The sequence below is a fragment of the Elgaria multicarinata genome, chromosome 1, assembly GCF_023053635.1.
Source record: "Elgaria multicarinata webbii isolate HBS135686 ecotype San Diego chromosome 1, rElgMul1.1.pri, whole genome shotgun sequence".
NCBI lineage: Eukaryota > Metazoa > Chordata > Lepidosauria > Squamata > Anguidae > Elgaria > Elgaria multicarinata.
Window position 1 is genome coordinate 21,428,009 of NC_086171.1, and position 19,667 is coordinate 21,447,675.

The 19,667-nt window shown below is 40.1% G+C and overlaps 1 protein-coding gene across 1 annotated transcript in view; it reads right to left on the bottom strand.

Annotated features, from left to right (window-relative positions):
- Positions 1-3,228: 3,228 nt before the first annotated feature.
- LOC134397854 (collagen alpha-6(VI) chain-like) overlaps positions 3,229-19,667 on the bottom strand; it is a 56,477-nt gene continuing 40,038 nt past the window's right edge. The window contains exons 27-37 of the mRNA XM_063124843.1: positions 18,679-18,741; positions 17,167-17,229; positions 15,614-15,649; positions 15,315-15,351; positions 13,322-13,333; positions 12,321-12,814; positions 10,931-11,027; positions 10,162-10,833; positions 8,051-8,147; positions 5,574-5,682; positions 3,229-3,654 (exon numbers count right to left, since the gene is read on the bottom strand). Of these exons, the coding sequence (XP_062980913.1) occupies positions 3,640-3,654; positions 5,574-5,682; positions 8,051-8,147; positions 10,162-10,833; positions 10,931-11,027; positions 12,321-12,814; positions 13,322-13,333; positions 15,315-15,351; positions 15,614-15,649; positions 17,167-17,229; positions 18,679-18,741 (1,695 nt within the window). The 3' untranslated portion in view covers positions 3,229-3,639. The remainder of the gene's footprint in view (positions 3,655-5,573; positions 5,683-8,050; positions 8,148-10,161; positions 10,834-10,930; positions 11,028-12,320; positions 12,815-13,321; positions 13,334-15,314; positions 15,352-15,613; positions 15,650-17,166; positions 17,230-18,678; positions 18,742-19,667) is intronic.

The following is a 19,667-nucleotide window of genomic DNA, read 5'->3' on the forward strand; positions in this document are numbered from 1 at the left end:
AAAACCCGGATTTCCCCTCCCCCTACCGGATTTGCCATCAAAACCCCAGACATATCTGGTCATATGGTCACCCTACTCTAAACAAGCAATTTATTGCACACTCATGATTGGCCACCCATGGAAGTTTTCAGGTCAAATTCTTGATATCGTCAGCAAGCAAGACATCTCCCACAGAATCATCTAGAAATCCCAGAATAAAAAGAACCACTTTTAAAGTAGTAATAGCCAGGAAACAGTAGGATTTTCCACCACTAGATGGTGCTGTCTCAATAGAACTCAATGGAACTGAATGACAGGGAAATATTCAATTCAAACCCCTTGTTGCCCTTCTCCTCTCATTTAATGCAGCCCGTAACAATCATGCCAAAGAACCAGGAAGCAGAAAAGCCTCAGGTAAACAATTTGATTTCCCCTAAAATAGAGACACTCTTTATGACAGTGGGTTGGATTCAGATATTAGTACACTCACTGAACTTAAGTTAGTCCCATTGATTTCAACAAGTCTACCTTAAGTATGACCAAGCATGGATCCAACCCACTATGTGCTCTGCATTTAAAAAATCAGGGCAGTTACTCAATATTGCCCATCATGTTAAATTTGCTTGCTGTTTGGTAAAATGTGAGTCTGATGTCTTGTGCAAAAGTTAGTCTCCCGCCTCTCTGTAACATAAGATACTAGCTAGCTACATCTTTCTAAAAGTGCATATGTAATATGATTGAGGCTTTCAGACAGCCTGTGAAACAACCATCCAAGCCAGGAAACAGACTCCACAAATTTTAAGCAGTAAAGCTTCACCTTTTGTGTATCAGCTGTGCATTATTACATTAATTAAAACAACGATAATATAAAACATTTTAAACAGCTGCAGCAATAACAATTTACTTTATAAAAATAATGTGCTTGGAACAGCTGAGTCTTTAAGGCCCATTTAAAAGTGAGGGAGCCACACATACATCTCATGCCAGAGCATTCCATCAGGATGGAGCCATCACAGAAAAGGTCCTGTCTTTCTTGCTCATCAGCCTAATAGATCTTACAGAAGCAAGTGAGATGGGCCTCCATGGCCAATGTTAGGGCCCAGACAGGCTTACATGGATGCAGGTGGTCTGTCAAATAACCTGTCCCAAGTTGTCTAAGGCTACACAGGTGGTCACTAGCATTTTTACTTTGGCAGTGCAACTGGTACATAATTGGTATTATGTGTTCTGATTGTCTCTAACCCTTCTGAGCAACCAGGATGGCACATTCTGCACCAGCTGAAGCTTCTGAAGGCAACCCCAAATAAGTATATTAAGTAGTCTTATTAGACAATAAGTCCCATTAAACTTAATGACACTTACTCCTGAGTAAACATACAGCACATTAGCAATTTAATGAACTTCCTGCAATGGTTCCATACACTAATAAGCCCATTGTTTTAATCAATATAAGAAGAAGGATATAGCAGTCATTGGCTGTAGAGTGAATCTTACTGGGAAAGAATAGGAAGGGGCCTGGGACAAGTTGGCAGCTGAATAAGGCATCTTTCAGCACTGAATAGATTTTAAAAGTGCAGGAAGCAGTATACTATACTGTGGCAAGGTCAGGAATAGAGCCTGACTTGATGCATGGCTTTCCAGTGCTGAATCACAGTAACTTGAAAAATCGGATTTTATTTGGTTTTCAGATAGTGCCTTATTCCTCTTTTAAAAATGAACAAAATAGACATATTTCTCCAGACAGCACCATTTGTTTTGCTAATCTTTTACCACCAGATGGTAACAGCCAACAGTATACCTGAGTAATGAGGAAAATAAGACTTGACAAACACATGCAAGACAGAAATAGTAATATTGGACATGATGCTTAGTGCAGCAATACTGATAACTTATTGGCCTAAATAATATGCTTTAATCCAATATTTCCTGTCATGTACTTGTGGTGTATTTAGCCAAAAATTAACATGGGGCACTTTTTTTTAGCTCTGTTGTTTATTTTGTATTTAGTAAACATGCTAAACTAGATCAGTCATGATTTCCTGATGCAAATGAGAATTTTCCAGTACAAACTAAAAAATGTCCAATAAATTACCCAATTCAAAGTTTTCTGGAAAACCCACATCACTGTTTCAGAGTAGACATTTATAGGACTGTTCCCTAAGGCTGCAATACTATATCAACTTGCCAGTGAATAAACCACATTGAACACAGTGGGACCTACATCTGAGTAAATATGCATGAGCCTGCACTGCATGGCGGAGAGAAAAGAATATATTGCAATTATCCGTTAGAATTATTTTTTTCTGGAAGCACTGAGAACAGTGACAATGAGATGCCAACTAGAGTAGGCTAAATCTACACTACTGCTTTATCATGGCATTGAAGTGCATTGATAACGGGGCACATTATGCACATACTGCTTTCATGGTGTTATTTCCTGTGTTTCTATCCAAAAATATGCAACAAATGTCATTCTGTGTCCTATGAGGCATAAATGTGCAAGAGGGGACATAGCTTTACCATGATGGGATCATAATGATTTGACTCAAGGTGTAGATCTGATTCGTATAGAAAAAAATATTATAAAGGCAAAATACATTTTATTCAAAGGTGTTTTTATTTTATGTTATGTTATCGACTTTATTCTTTTCAGATTTATGGTAAGTTTCTATTCTGTTTCTGGAAGTTTTAGATACCCCTCAGAACCTTATTACAGCAAAATCACTGAAGGCACAAAAGTCAAGAACTGGTTCAGGTATACATTTCATACTGTATTACCCCTTTGATTCTGAAAGTAATATCCACATGTTCTTGTATCTACTCGAGGCCCATTCAGAATTCACATGTACTTGCCTACTTGGGATAGGATGAAAGACACTCCAGATTAGGAGGGGGGGGACAGTAGCAGGATTTAAGTGTGCTGATTCAGCACATCTGACACTTTCAAGGCCCAAACAGTTTGCATGCATTCCCCCTGCCCTTGCAGCTTGGAAAACTAGTACACAGCTGCCAGGAGTGGTACAGTCCAAATAAGCAAAGCCCCAGGGGCTGTTGTCCAAAGCACCACATAACTTTGTACTATGACATGTCCTCCTGATTTAGCACTAAGTGGCAGAATTAGCAGTACAAGAATGCAAAGTTCCACTGCTAGTTTTTCAACACTAGTGTAACTGAACATTGTTAGACAATCAACAGAAAGCACAGTTGTCAAGGACATTTTAAAAATCATTTAGGAAACATAATACTGGACACAGCAGCAAGTTCCCAGCTACAAAACGTAGCACACCCAGTATGCATATATTGGGCTAAACATTGGAAACGGGAAACTAGAACGCCATTATTGTGGCTTTTAGCCTTCTATATGTCATAATTTTTCCTCTTCTTCTACTACATGAAAGTCACAATGTTCAGGAGGTAGAACCACAGATGAAATTCCTCTAATCTATACATTCTTCAGACTGTCACACATGTCATTTTACACACCCAAACATCCAAATTGTCTTCAATATTTTTAAAAAACTCTTTTGCTGTTTTTATAGATATTTGTTTGATTGTTCAGTTTTCTAAACAAATGAATCAGCACCAATGACAATAAAATACTTCTTGGCATGATTCCATAGAGGCTATTTCTTCAGCCTAATTGCCCATCTGAACACTTCGTTAATGTTCAAGTACCTGAAAATGAAAGAAAAGAACATTAAAGAAAATGAGAAGTTTCAATCTCACTCTTAGATTTCTGGAGTTGTGTCAGGATAGCCTGTATCATAATCTGAATGATTAATTGGCAAAATTCATTAAACAAAAAAACAATGGTTTACAAAACAACAAGGCTCTACAGATTTCAACCAAGCACCAAAAAGCAGGTGCAACAAGCTTTAACGCCACATCTTCCCTAAGGAGGCAGAAAGTGCCAGTGAAATTCTCATTCTCCCAAAGCAGATAAACCATGAGGACAGGATGGAGAATAGGATATGCAGAGGTGACTGTGGGGTTGTGGAAAACTGATGACAAACAACTTAGGGGCACCTACTTCTCTTTTTTTGTTTAGAGCAGCCCTTATCCAACCTGGTGCCCTCCAAAGGTGTTGGACTACAACTCCTATCATTGCAAGTCAGAATGTCCCATGGTCAGGAATGCTGGGACTTGTAATCTCAAATATCTGGAGGGCATCAGGTTATGATATGCAATATGATATGCAGAGGTGACTGTGGGGTTGTGGAAAACTGATCATGAACAACTTCGGGCCACCTACTTCTCTTTTTTTAGAGCATGTTGAGAGTTGCAACCCAACACATCTGATAGGCACCAGGTTGGGGAACGTTGTTCTACAGCAAGGGCAGGCAGAATGTAGATCTCCAGATGTTTTGGAGTTCAACTCATAAAAGTCCCTATCAGCATGGACAGTGATCAGGAATCAATCAAACAAAATCAATGTTTTGATTTCCAAAACATTAGGATAGCTCTATTTTCTGCCCACACCCGTCAATCAGGAATGTTTTACATTTGTAGTGATAATCAGAACATTGGGCATCTGTATAAGTGAGATGATGCACCAAGATTGTATGGGATGGTCACAAGCTAGGAAAGGTGAACCTCTTGACAAAGGAAAACTGGAATGATTATAGCAGTCCAGAGAGGAAGTGGGACCAGCTTTGCTTCTTGGACTTTCTTAACCTACCTCACAACAGCCAATATTACAGTCCTTATTGGACTTCTTTCATACCTAATGACCCTGACAACCTGCAAACTATTATATTTCTTGGGGAAAGAATCAGCTTTACGGTTCACTGGGATAAGGCACCCAATGTTGACACCCTATGACTGGTGATCCATCAAGATCTGCCTTGATATAGTTAATGGCCAGTCTAAGACTTGTGGATTATGCCTGGAGACCAAGGGTGCACAACGTTTTTGCCCATGAGGGCCATATGTGGTACTGACTTGGGGGTTGGGAGCCACATATGTGCACACGGGCACATATCCAGAGTTTCTGATACAGGTTGCTGGAGGAGGGAGTGGAGAATTGGTGGGGGGTGGGGCGGGGAGAGTCAGGGAATCCATGGTGGGGGCACAAAGAAGGCCTTAAGAGGGCTACAGGTTGCACACCCCTGCTATATGCCCAATGAATTTCTATGCCAATAAACATGGCATAACTGGAGGTATAATCTGCAGAAATCATTTGAGGAACTGCATAGCCCCCAGTATTACAATCAACTCTACAATTATCTGCATTCATTATTACCCATATAACTTTAGGGCCCTGATCCAAGATCTACACCAAGCAGGATATGACACTTTGAAAACGATTTGAAAACTATATATGAAGTGTGTCCTGGGCCCCAACACTTGTCACTACTGTTATAAACCGTTTTAAAGCAGTAGTGTAGATCCTGCCCCAGTCCATGCTCATCATGGGAAACTCTCTACAAACAGAAGGGGGACTGACAGAGGAGGGATGTCAGCAGGGGAATCTCACGTGTGGAGCAGTGTGCATAGGATGGCAGCGGAAGCAGCAGCAGCAAGAGACTGAATAATTCTATTTGATGTTTCAAATGTATCTTTTGCAAGATACGCTGTTCTGGAATTCTACTCACAAAGGTCTGCTGTGCATTGCCAATTACATTTTCAGGTAATGCAGAATCACTTGGGAGAAAATCGTCTAGAACCTCATCTCCACTTGGCACAGCCTTCACACCTGGAGAACTAGGTATAAGGTAACAAAATACAGTCTGGGGTCAATGTGTATACAAACGTTCTAAGATTATTACAGAATTGCCTTAAAGTACTAGGATTCTATCCAACAATTTACTAGAAGCTGTTCCTATGCCCACATGCTTTATCCATGCAGTCTATAGGGTTAGGTGTAAAGAAATGGGCATGTGCAAGGTCAGAGCTGAAGCTTATCTTGAACTCCTGAGCCAGTACAATAGCAATCATTGTTATTTATTTATGTATTTATTTATGTATTTATTTATAAATAGCAATCATTGCTATTTATTTATGTATTTATTTACAATATTTATATACCGCCCCCCATTCAAAATTTCAGAGTGGTGTACAAGATAAAATACAATAAAAACAGAATAAAACACCTTAAAATAGATCCTTAAAAGAAGCAACATGATACTTCTTTCCCCTTGTCTCTCCTGCAGTGCTGGCAAGGGAAGGCAACGTGGGAAAAGGACTGGCCATCCATAGTCCCAGGAGCCATGACTAGTACGATTCAGACTGCTCTTCTGTGCCCTTGCCAGCTTTCTTTATTCAATAGGCTCCTGTGTCTGGCATACAGGAAGTTATGTTTGGCATGGGGACAATCCAAGAGGGTAAACACCTGCTACCATTCTGAACGTCATGCAGTTTTTAAGAGCTGGATTCAGAAATGGGAAGATATCTGCAAGGCAGTAGCTTCCAATGGTTACCAATGCTGAATAGCTTTTGGCAAGGCATGCAGGGGACATATTCAAATGATGCACAAGCCAAGGGAAACAAGACATCTCAGAACAAATGAAAAACACATTTCGGTAGCCCAGCCAAAGATGCTTGTTATCGTAAATGCTGCTCTTATGCCATGGTGATGGCCCACATCTTCCTTCTGAAAGAATGGAAAGGAAAGCCCCCTGATCTTGTTTTCCCTTCAGGTGTCTTGGCTGCCATATGTTTATAATCTAGGGCTTCTCATGTGTTAGGCATAACTAACAGTGGCAGAGAAATGTTTTTTTAAAAAAAAGGAATTGGAGACTTATAGTTAATTCTTTTATTTAAATATTTTTGCTTATAAATTAACCCCAATTATTTATTGCTTGATTGGGTCATATAACCAAGGGTGTGGTATGTGGGGAAAACAACCTCCCTCTTTTCATATGTCCTCTACAGTGTTGGATAATAGGAACAACTGCATGCTTCCAGACACTAGGGGTCTACAGACAATGCCCTGTAAGCTTGACCAGTTCATTTTTCCTGATCACTCACTTTCACACACACCCTCCTCCTCCTCTTTCTTCGTCCTTGCCTTTGCAACAAGCATCATGTGCTCTTTCCAGAGCGGAAGCAAGTAACCATATCTCATGCCTCTACTTACTTACACTTACTTACACTTGCACACCCAGCTTTAGCGAGTGCCTCTAGTTAAACAGTGTTAGATCACTTTCTCTGATGATGTGTATGAAAGCACTAATAAAGTAAGTTGATTTGAACCTCTTAAACTGGCTCTAGCCTGTGTTTACCGACTCCAATACTAAATGCTTTGTTACCACACTTTCTCTATACAAAGCAACTCCGCTGTAAGTCACACCAGACTTTCCAGCATACATAAGGTCTATATTATTGCTGCTGATGAGTGCTGGAAAAAAAGCATGCCATGGATGGATGTCTGCTGGAAATACAGGCTATAATACTAATGGCTCTGCCATGTGAACCTTCGGACCTGCTCCTGCAGTGGGATGAGGAGACGTTATCAGTTGCTGCCCCATTTTCATGTGCAGATTGGCTTCCCCTGTGGGAGCATTGTCAGCAGGCCACTCCCATGACTGGAGGGAATTTTCAGTGTTGCCCTGAATGCTGGGGGTGTGGCTGGCAGGACTGCTCTATTTTGCTTGTGTTTACTTTTTTGCACTTGTGTTTTCTCCTCAACTTTTACACGGGGACTATATAGGATCCCAACTAAGTTCCACTGTCCTTACATGTGCGTAAACTGACTGCCATCTTGCTGAGACCATAGGGTTGCTTGGTTAGCTTGTTTTGTAGCAAAGTAGACAAGAACAAGTCATGTTAGAACAGTAGCTTTTGGTATTAATCAGGCTGCTGCATTGCGTGTCAGATGTATACTTTAAGTAAGAATAAAGGGGATTTATTCCTCTTGGAGTAGCAACATACATAAGGCAAATGAGGCCTTAGATGATTCAGACTTCAAGCCCAGATATCCTAGCTCAAAGGATAACATAGTACGTACCGTAAAAACATATTCCGTGTATACATGTAAAAAACACCACCGTTATAGGAGTTTGACTTCATGTATTTGTTCACCTATCACAGGTTATAATTTTCTGGAAATAACTTCTGGAAACAGACTCACATGACTGTTTGCTTCTGTGGATCATAGATAGGCTTCTGTGTGTTGATTTTTGCACAACTTCTCTTGAGCTGTGCTTGTGGATAGCTGTTGATTTCAGCTGTCAAAATAAATCATACAATTATGGTAAATGGTATCCCAAAATGGAACTGTTCACACTTGGCAATTATGATTGGGAGAATAGGAAGTCTTTTCTCCTGTTCCAAAAGAAACAGGCTTCACTGTTTCAGTGACACCTAGAGCCACCTCCTCAGCCCCTCTCAAAATAAACCGCCCAGAGAGCTTTGGCTATGGGGCGGTATATAAATTTAATAAATAAATAAAATATATGGAGTTATTATACTGGTTTCCCTAGCCCAGTACAATCTACTCCAAATAGCATTGGTTCTCTAAGGCCTCAAACACAGGTTTTTCCCAGCCTTTGCTAGCTATAATTGTTTAAATGCCAGAATTTGGGGATTTCTACATGCAAAGTGTGCATTGTACCACTAGCTAGTGCGGCCTCTTCTGGACAGGGATAGCTTGGCCACAGTCGTACAGGTGTTAGTAACCTCAAGACTGGGTTACTGTGCTCTATGTGGGGCTGCCCTTAAGGCTGTGCCAGAAACCGGAGCTAGTGCACAACACAGCAGCTCAGCTGTTGTCAGGAGCTATCCCTTTTCAGCATGTAACTCCTTTGCTGAGAGAACTGCACTGGCTGCCTATTTGCTACCGGGCCAGGTTACTAGTGTATAAAGTCCTAAACAACTTGGGATCAGGATACCCGAGAGAGCGCTTTCTACTTTACCAACCTGCGCGGTCACTAAAGTCACCAGAGGGCATGTTCCTGGTGGTTCCACATATGACCCGACTGGAATCCACAAGAAAAAGAGCCTTTAGCATGGTGGCCGCCTTGCTGTGGAACTCCCTGACCTCCAGGGAGATGCCAACACTGTGTTGCTTCTGGGGCCTCCTAAAAACAGCTCTATTCCATCTTGTGGTGTTTTAATTCTTATGATCACCACTCTGGAATATGTTTTAGAAATGGAGTGGTGCACAAATTTTGTAAATAAAATAAATCAATAAATGTTGTTGTTTATTCATTCAGTTGCTTCCGACTCTTCGTGACTTCATGAATATTAATAAATAGGTCAAACTATATTGATATGCCTTGTGATTAAATGCCACTGGAAATCAAAATGAAATAACCTATGGGGATTCACACACACACTTTTTATTTGGCCTTGTAAGGCCTTAGGCTAGACTAAGGTTTATCTCGGGATCGTCCTGGAGTCATCCCTGTTCATGTAAATGACACACAGGATATCCTGGGAGCAGGCAGGGACAACCCCGGAATGATCCCGGGATAAACCTTAAGTCTAGCTAAGGCCTAAGATGCTCATGATTCTGGGGCATGCAAAAGGCTCTATAATTTATCTATCCTGTGTTTTGTTCACAGGTTTACCAAAGTATAATGACCCTAATCTTGAGGCTTGCTTTACTCAAGTTAACATGTGTTCTGAATATGTGGTCGAACCTTTCCTTCTTTCAGTGGCACATTTCTCCTAGTGCAAGATGGGACAAAACCAATTCAGAGGTTCCAACAAAGCCTTTAAATTGTACTCTTACTGGTAATGAAATGGGCTCATTCACTATAGTGTTTCGTGAATAGGATGACTCAGATTCTACTGGGACTGGCAGAAATGCTATTAGCAAACCCTGTAAATCAAGTCAACTCTTCAGCTACATTTGTCCAGGTATCATGTTTAAACAAAATGATCATGCTGTAACAACCTTAAATAATAGATGCTGTCATTATGAAAAGTTAACTTTAGCTCAGAGACATGAAAGCCAAGCATATTTTAATGTCAGTTCACTCATTTGCCTATTATTCAATTACAACATTTTTCTTTCTATATATGTATTATTTTTACTAGTTTACCAGATGTCTCACAAGAGAGTTGGAATAAATGTTGAACTGAACCATCTATCATCACCCTAAACTATTCAGGGGGCACCCCTGAAAAGAAAAGCTTACTGTCGTATATGCAAAAGGCACAGGAGAAGATCTGCATCTCAGCATACATTCTAAACCCTCTACTAAGAAAGCAGTCAGCTAGAGTGCAAGAACTTACCCTTGAGGAGACGTATGAAGGGCTTCAGAAAATTCACTGCATAGCCAAGCTTGGCCTTGTGGGTTCTGCCCAGCTGTACCAAGTGTTGCTCCAGGGGGACGCTTGCCAGTTGGCCAAGTTCTACGGCATCATACTCAGCCCCTAGTGAGAGCACGAAGACCGCATAGCCACGGCACTTGGCTCTCAAGGATGCATCGCCCAACACCTCCTTGTCCCACTGACTTGTTTCTCCAGCAGATATAATGAAAATAGCTTTGTATTTTCTCTGGTTGGGTGTTACTGAAAATATGTTATTGACTGTCCACTGTATGGCATGGCCAACGGCAGCGGATCCATTCAGCTGCTGGACAGACGCCTGGATGTGCCTTTTCATCCGTCTTTTATTGCTAAAAGTCACAAAGTCAAACTCCGTTTTAACTGGACTCCTCCGTGTTTGGGGTCTGAATTCCAGTGGAGCGTGGCTCACCACGGCCACCCTGTCACCCTTTAAAGAGGTCTGTGGATCAGCAGCAATGTCAAAGTTGTCAAGTGCCGTGCTCAGGAAATCTTTCATTTTCTGAAATTCAACAGGGCTTATTTTCCTTGAGCTGTCCAGAATGAAAGCTGCATCCATGTAGGCCTCCGGTGGGGATGGGTCAAGACGGAAGCAAGATTCATCTGGGTTGCATTTGTCTGCAAATGGATACACAATCATTTCAACGGCACAATGTGACAAAAGAGAAGTCATGACCGGAGGGCTGGTTCTCGTGTTCTTTTCACGAGCTCTTACCGTAGCAAAGCACACATGACTGTAATCTCTGTAAGGCTGTACTGTAATCTCTCTCCTGATGAATATTGATAACCTGGAACAATCTTGTGTCATCCATCTAAAAGAAGAGAACATGTTTTTAAATATACATTTAACTGAATAGGCAAATGGTAAGATTTGTGGTCCCATTTGCATCACTGGTGAGTCTGATGTGGGAGTTTTGAGAAGTAATATTTGCCAGGAATTGGTGCCTGATTTGTAGATGTTGTAAAATGTTGTAAAATGTATTTATTTATTTATTTATTTATTACATTTCTATACTGCCCAATAGCCGAAGCCCTCTGGATGGTTCACAAAAATTAAGACCATTCGAAGTATAAAATCCTATTCTTTTAGGCTGCTGTATAAAGGGATCTTATACAAAGAGCCCAATAAAGTTTAACCAATAATCCATACTGATGGCATCATAACATCCGAGGCATTAAACCCTGTTACTTTTAAGTGAAGAAAAATATTCTAAATGTTCCAGATAGTCTTTGCTCTGAGTTTTGATTTAGAACCTAGCATTTTGATTTAGAACCAAGTCTTAAAATCCTTCTTTGAGAGTTTCATTGAGGATAATCAGAGTGAATAAGGAGCATAATCCTATCCAGTGCGCATGAAATGCATAATGCTAAGGGCATCAAAATGCACTAGAAGCCAGGTACAAAAAACCTTGCATATTTATCCATATTGCATATTGCCCCTGAATGTGGATCTCGTACATTGCTCCTTGTCACATTGCCACAGTGTGCCAGCAAGGCAAGGAAATGACCACTACCATGAGCATTCAATAGCTCAACCCATTGTGCCAAATCCTATTTGGTCTAAAATATGGTGGATCTGGATTCCCATACCCTGGAAGTTTCAACTGTTAACATATCTTATATTTGAGTTGGGGGCACCGAACTGAGTGTGTATATGTGTGTGGGAGGGATGTGTGTATGGGATGGGAAGGCAGATAATTTCATTTTTTTACCAGAAGCACAAAAGTGATGTAAAAAAGGGGAGGCACTTTGTAGATCAGCCTTTTTAGTCCACAATAATAAGTGTAGCCATGATAAGGTCATTAGTCTACACACTGATCATTCAATACTATTTAGATCAACTTTCCCACCGAAAATGTCCCAATTTGGGTTCATTTGCTGAATGTTGATCAAGGGCTTAGTAGTGTCCCTCTGATAGCTGTGCTCTAGGCCTGACCACACATGGCAAGATTGTCTCCACTTTTGGTAGAATCTGGTTTCACTAAATGAAACCACATTAATCACTACATTTATCAAATCTGTAAACCATAATTAACATTAAGAACTCTAAATATTTTGAGACAATTCTCCTGAATACAAAGAAGAAAAAGGCAAGAGTTTCTCACCGCAAAAGCACGGTTGACTTCAGGAATGTTTTTAAAAGCAACGACCACTGGATGGATATCTAAGGCGCTGAATTCCAGGACTGCTGTGTCGATAGAACTTGGATTGTCGGATGGGCCGTTGCTGAAAAACACAGCCACTTTTCTCACATTAGCACCTTGGAGAGTTCGCTTGAAGACATTCCTAGCAACAAACCTCATAGACCCACCAATGTCCCGTTTGCTTGTTGATCTCTGGTAAGAAAGAGCACTGAGCTCCTGGAGCAACCGGCTCTTCCGGTGGAAATCTGAGAAGCGGATCAGGTAGTGGGTATTGGAGTTGTAGGAAACAACGGCCACTCTGGCTCCCACGGGGCAATTGCTCTCTCTGAAGTTGGTATCGTTTACAAGCGCTATGACAATCTCTCTCATTTGCTCAAATATCTGGGGCGTGGTATCTTGGGATACATCCAAGGCAAAAAGTAATTCGGTGGGATATACTGGGCACTGAGGTGTTCCTAGAATGCAAAACCAGTTAATTTGTAATGCATACAAATATTTTTTAAAGAAAACAAACTATAATGAAGCACTGTCCAGCTAAATATAAGCAATTGTAAACCCGACTGATTTAATTGGTATAGATTTCAGCTGCAGTTCTATACCCACTTACCTGGGGGAAACACCACTGAATTAAATGGTACTTATTTCTGAGGAATTACGTATAGAATGTGATGCATAGATTTGGCTCTCCCACTAAAAGCAGTGGGAAATAAAAGGACTGGGTAGAATTAATTGAACTAGTTAATTCAAGTACTGTAAATAGAATATCATTATGTTGAGAAAGCAAAGTACTGTTGTGCAAGCAATGTTTATTATCAATTATTGAGAAGGAACATAGAAAGCTGCTCATGCTGCATCAGACGATTGGTTATCTAGTTCAATATTGTCTACACTGACTACACTTCACTAAGGTTCAGGGAGGCCTACAAAACAAGCAGTGAATTAAAAACAGGAACAATACTCACCTGTCCAACAGGCTAAAAAAAAAGGGGAAGAAAAAGACATATTATTCCAGACTATATTATTTTGAAAACTCTAAAACAGAGAACATGCTATTATTAGAGGCATTATTTTATTTATTTATTTGTTGCATTTATATCCCGCCTTTTTTTCCTCCAAGGAACCCAAGGCGGAATACATAATCCTCCTCCTCTCCATGTTATTCTCACAACAACAACCCTGTGAGGTAGGTTGGGCTGAGAGTCTGTGACTGGCCCAAGATCACCCAGTGGGTTTCAATGGTCGAGTGGGGACCAGAACCTAGATCTCCCGACTCCCAGTCCAACACCTTAGCCACTACACCACACTGGCTCTTAATGGTCAACCTATGCAGTATAGGCTCTGTAAGACGATGTGCTGTTTATTACCAGGCAGTGTGCACTTGGATAGTGAGGTTGACCTCCAGTTCCTACTTTTCAACAATTAGTCAAGACTGCAGAATAGAAAAATATAGCAGAAATTATTGCACATGGGAACCAGTTGATAATAGTTTCAGCAATATAGTTAATGTGTGGTTATCCACTGACTGTATTAAAGCCATTTCCCCAAAGACTTGGGGCTCATCTACACCAAGCAAGATATTCCACTATGAAAGCGGTATATAAAAGGCAGGAGCCACACCAAGCAGCATATAGCAGTATGAAAGCGGTATATAGTATGTCTCAATGGTCCCCAACAGTTGTCAGTGCGCTTCAATACCGCTATAAAGCAGTAGTGCGGCTCCTGCCTTTTATATACTGCTTTCATAGTGGAATGTCCTGCTTGGTGTAGATGAGCCCTGGGTCACCAGTTGAGTTTTCAGAGGCTCACTGAGGCCTATTTTTTATCAGTAAGCATCTTGTTTCCATCATGGCTGATTGTTAAGATTTCATTTCTGAGTTTGCTTCTCCCCCTTTCTTCCCAGTCCCTTTATACTTGTGTGTTGTGTCTTTAAGATTGTAATCCTAAAGACAGGCAATGTTTGTTTGTATTTTAATTGATTTCTAAATCGCATAAGGTGCCTTTTCAGTTGAAGAAGAGGATACAAAAGCTTTTAATAAATAAACACCATAAGCAATCGATCATTTTACACACCCACACACAAAAATCAAAAACCCTTTGAACATTAGATAATACCCCATGAAGACACTGCACAGGATAAAAGAATCTTTGATACAAAAAGGATCTTTTGCAAATTTTGCTACAGAACTATTTCTTGGGGCTGTCAAACTGATTGAAATATCTTTTTATTGCACAATTATCTGTTGTTTAACTGATTAATGTATCCATTGATAAAATGGAAACAAAGTTGCATATCACCAGAACCTAATATAGGTATTTTTTCTGAGATTCTGAACTATAACTATAATAACTTATATTTCAACAAGCAAAGCATCCAGTCATTGCTAAAATGAAATACTGCTATAAAAAAGCAAATATTATTCCTATTACAGTAATACACCACAACCAGAAGAACCTCAAATGTAAAAAGGTATGCTCACAAATGAGTACTAATTAGTACGAATTAAACCAATTAGTACTCATTTAATTCAGCCCCCAAATAAATTAACTGAATCTTCTGCTGACTAATGCTGCAATCTTATCTTTGATTTATACATGCTGGACAGGATATGATTGCTCCTAAACCCTCCTGGGTTAAGATGGTGGTGGTTTCTAGAGATCCTGTAGAAAAATGACACTTGGTGTAACTTTGGTTTTTGTAGCTGTGCTTTTGCCATTGAATTTGCTGCTGTGGTGCATAGCCGTTCAGATTATATTATGCCAGCATTAGGCAGAGGATCATTCTGTAAACTGTCAATTGAACTAATTCAAGATTGTAACACCACTCTCTATTGTTATTGCAGATTAAATGTCCATCAGATTAATCTGTTCCTACTGTATATAGAATATTCTCTCTCCTTCCCGGATATCATTTTTGGTTGATTCTTTCAGAATCAAAAATAAAAACTAGGTACTTACGGCTGTGTCCACGCACATATTTAATGACTTCGCAGGGCTGGGAAAAATAATGCAAAATGAAAAGGAAAACATTAATTTTTAATAAATGAAGATATTTTTTTTCTTTACAGACATAGTGTTAATGAGAGCCAGTATGTTGAAATGGTTAGAGGGCGTTGAATTAGACTGAAGAGGCCCAAGTTGAAGTCCCCCAAGCCAGGAAGCTTGTGAGGATAAAAAGGGGGAGAATCAGATATGCCACCCTGAGTTCCTCAGAGAAGGTGTGTGTGCCATAAATAATGCATTTCCATTATACATACCGAAGAAAAGGGCAGCCCCCTTGCTCCTTTTGCACCCTAGAAGATTAAGGTTGGGATTAGAGAACTTAATGTTGAACTGAAGGTCACCTTGTCCTGCACAGGTCTGTATAAGGCTCTCACAACAGGACCTGATGGCTTCCTGTGGTGCCATCGCAGATTAGCCAAAGTCATCTAGGTTAGAGTCAAATGGAGATGCAGCATTTTTATGATTGTACCTGTGGTAAAGAGCTCTCGAGTTTCCACAGGCTTGTATTCTCCCTTATACTCTTTTCTTCTCTCATTTATGCAAATCCCCCCCTCAGGTTAATGCTAACCATGGTTAGTTATAAAGACGATTTGCAAACCAGTTTCAAACTAATTTTCAAAACCATTTGATTGATTTTAAAAGTCTTCAATTAATTGCGAAGTAAATAATCATGAGCTAACCGTGGTTAGCATTAATTTTAATGCTAACACAATACCACACTATGTTTAATACCAAAAAAGGAGGGTGTAAAGGAATTCATGCAGGAGATAAAAATGAAAGGCAAAGGAGTATGTGGAGTTCTCTCAATCAGATAGCCATTGTTAAAATATCAGAAAACCACATTGTGGCACCATGTTTTTAAGCAAGTGGGAGGTTTCAAATGTCACAAACAAATACAGAAAAAACATGGTTATCAGCCAAAATTAGGATTCATTACACAAATTGCCATATTGCATACATAAAACAATGAAGCATCAGGTAAATGCACATCCTCATGTGTCCATTCCCTAAAAGATGGATAGCACAGCCTGAAGATCTATGGATGAGTGTCAACGCCTTTTTGTAGTTTTATCCGCAAACCATTTAACCAAAGTACAGGGATGCTTGCCAGTTTATCCAACTGAACTAAATGGAACAAAGAATCTACACATTACAGGCCTAAAGCACATCCCATTCCTCTGCACAGTTCTGATTCATTTCCATAGGGCCTGGCAGGAGGATGTTTCATGATGGCAAAATTGATTTAACATGATGGCAAAATTGATAGTATTATTATATTTTATCTAAAAGACTTTTATGCCACCTTTCAGCAAAAGCTTCTAACAATACGACATTTTAAATCCAGCAATTAAAATTAAATTAATGAAATATTTTTAAAAAACACTCAACAAAAATAAAGACAACAATATGAAAGAGAAAGAATAAAGTCAAACATCTATTAAAAGTGTAGGAGAATGAAATTCTCTTTACCTGGCACTGAAAGCTAGTACAGTCAGTGCCAACTGAGTATCTTTGAAGTTCACTTGGGCCAACTATTAACTCCTTTTTGTAGGACAATTCATCACCCATGTAAGTGTGAAGGGAATATTTGGTGACTCTGAGAGGTGGACAGATTCTAAAAAAAATATCAGGGGTGGTCTTATCTTTAAAGATGAGGTGGTCGACTAACACCTCAGACAACTTCATAGGCTTTTGGTCTGAGAAGGAAAGATGATCACATTAGAAATGTAAGCTCTTGAGGAATTAAAGAGAGTTGTCCCTGTGATGCAGAAAAAAAACACACAAATATGATGAGATCACTACATACTGGATGCCCTGGAGGACCCCATGCTCCTGGATCACCTTGTCCACCTTTCAATCCTGAAGTACCCTGGAAACATTAATTTATTTCAGTAAGAAGATAGTAGACCATACATTTACATATTCCCTAAAAACAGCCTCTGGTCGGCAAAAATGGCAGCCATTTAGAATGGCACATATGAAAACCATTGAATGGCTTCTTGAAAACCATTGCCATACCCGGATGCCTCCATAGTCAGCCCTTTGCTAGAGCTGAATAGTTGTGGCCAGTTGCTTGCTTATACATGTAGCTGCAGCCAGTGGGGCTGTCTATACAGAACCAGGTTGATGCTGCGGCCTTAAGCAAAACCCCACACTTTCTCTGCAGAGTAGGGGGTGGTGGCTGATCCTGATGCAGAGGGAAAGTGTGGGGTTTCCGGCAGCCTTTGGCCCTCTGGGCCCATCCCCTGCCCTCTACCTGGGCAGATGGCAACCAATCAGGGGTCATCATCCACCTGGGAATGCCTCCACCATGACTCTGGAGTGAGGATAGATGGCAGATATGCCATACTCGCCTTTGTCTCAGAAAAAAAAGTCAGGGTAAGTCACAGCATCATGGGAAAGCCCCACGTATAACCAATGGAGTGCCACTGCATACCCACCATGAGGCTTTCAGACCATCTACGTAGCCCCCAAGTCAAGCTGGCCCTGCCATTTTGTACATTGTTGTGTTTGTAATCTTTTCTATGATTGTGATGAAAATTCCCTCTTCATCACAACAGTTAAAGCTGCAAGAGTATAGCTAGAGTGACCAGATACAAAAGAGGGCAGGGCTCCTGCAGCTTTAACTGTTGTGTTAAAGATACAAGAGCCCTGTCCTCCTTTCCATATGGTCACCCTAGTTTTAGCCCTTTATATTAACCTTCACACCCATTGCAATAATCTGGAGAAAGGCTCTGCTGAAAGGTCTCAGATCTGTGCATGGACAAAAGTTGATCTATACAGTTGTGTCACCAAGCTTATGGATCAGGATTCTTGCAAATACCAGCCTTCATGCAACTCTCCAGTTTCTTTAATCAGTAAATTAATAATAATAATAATAATAATAATAATAATAATAATAATAATAATAATAATACAAGACTTTTCCTCTTCATGAGAACTTCTGCAGATTTTTTTTATAACCCTTCTTTTTTACTAAGTTGTTTCTATTCTGAGTTCAATCCCTATGCATTTGCAATTGGCCCTTGTTAGCTTTTTTATTTTTGGTGTTGCAGTTTATAAATATATGTAAGCTGCTTTGAGCCATCACACAAATCACAAACATACTATTGGTTTTAGAAATCTAATGGTCAAGAAGCCACATTCTCCTGAAGACTTGAGAACCCATTAAGGAGAGAGTGCATAACTGAAGAATAAAACTTATTTCAGTCTTCTCAGAAGGCAAAATATAAACACCATACTACAGGAAGAACAGGTAATAAATAAATCAAGCCAATAACACTAAAACTGTATTTGCATAAATTGCTATTCACAATACCGTTCTTCCTCTGCTCCCTTTTGGTCCATGTTCCCCAGGAATGCCCATGTCTCCGGGTTCACCCTGTTAAGTTGAATATAAAGCATGGATGATACAAAATGTGGCAAAGAAATAAATTTGTGCAAAATGTAAAAAGTAAAATAGCCTGCTTATTCATCTTCCCGTGGTGTGCCTAGTCACAACACTCACATAACTGACACGTGCACAAAGAGCTCCACTGACAGTCTGCAATCATAGATTCATAAAGATTGCAACTGAATGATGCAAAGAAACCCACCAATGCTCACTGCTTAGCAGTTCCAGCAGAGAACAGCAGTACAGCACTCACTGCAATATATAAATATAATGTTTGTAAAGTGGGAAGGTTTTCCAGAAGCTAAACTTTCAGATTGTTAACAGGACCATTGAAAGGGGAGGAAATGCAGGGTATCTAAGGTCCTCCTCCGAGTCCCTACTCCGAGGGAAGCTCGGAGGATGGCAACAAGGGAGAGGGCCTTTTCAGTGGTGGATCCCCAATTGTGGAATGATCTCCCCGATGAGGCTTGCCTGGCGCCTACATTGTTACCCTTTTGGCACCAGGTCAAGACTTTTCTCTTTTCCTGGGCAGTTAACAACATATGCTGAGTTTGTGGTTTTTTTTTTAATTGACCCCAGAATTGTTGTTTTAAAGGGATATTGTTGTTTTTATGTTCTTGATGGTTTAAAAATTTGTATACTTGTTTTTAATGTTCACTGTTTTTAACTTCTGTAAACCACCCAGAGAGCTTCAGCTATGGGGCGGTATATAAATGTAATAAAAATGCTGTTTTCCTTTTCATTTGGTAAAGGCAAATGATTGGAGATGGCCAACCACAGTTGGCACCGAAAAGTTCCTGATGATTCCCCAACCCAATAGATCTTACATAATTCTCTTCATCATCTTCTTTGGCACCATACATCACTCTATCCCTGCTGCTCTATGGCAAAATCCATATATATATATATATATA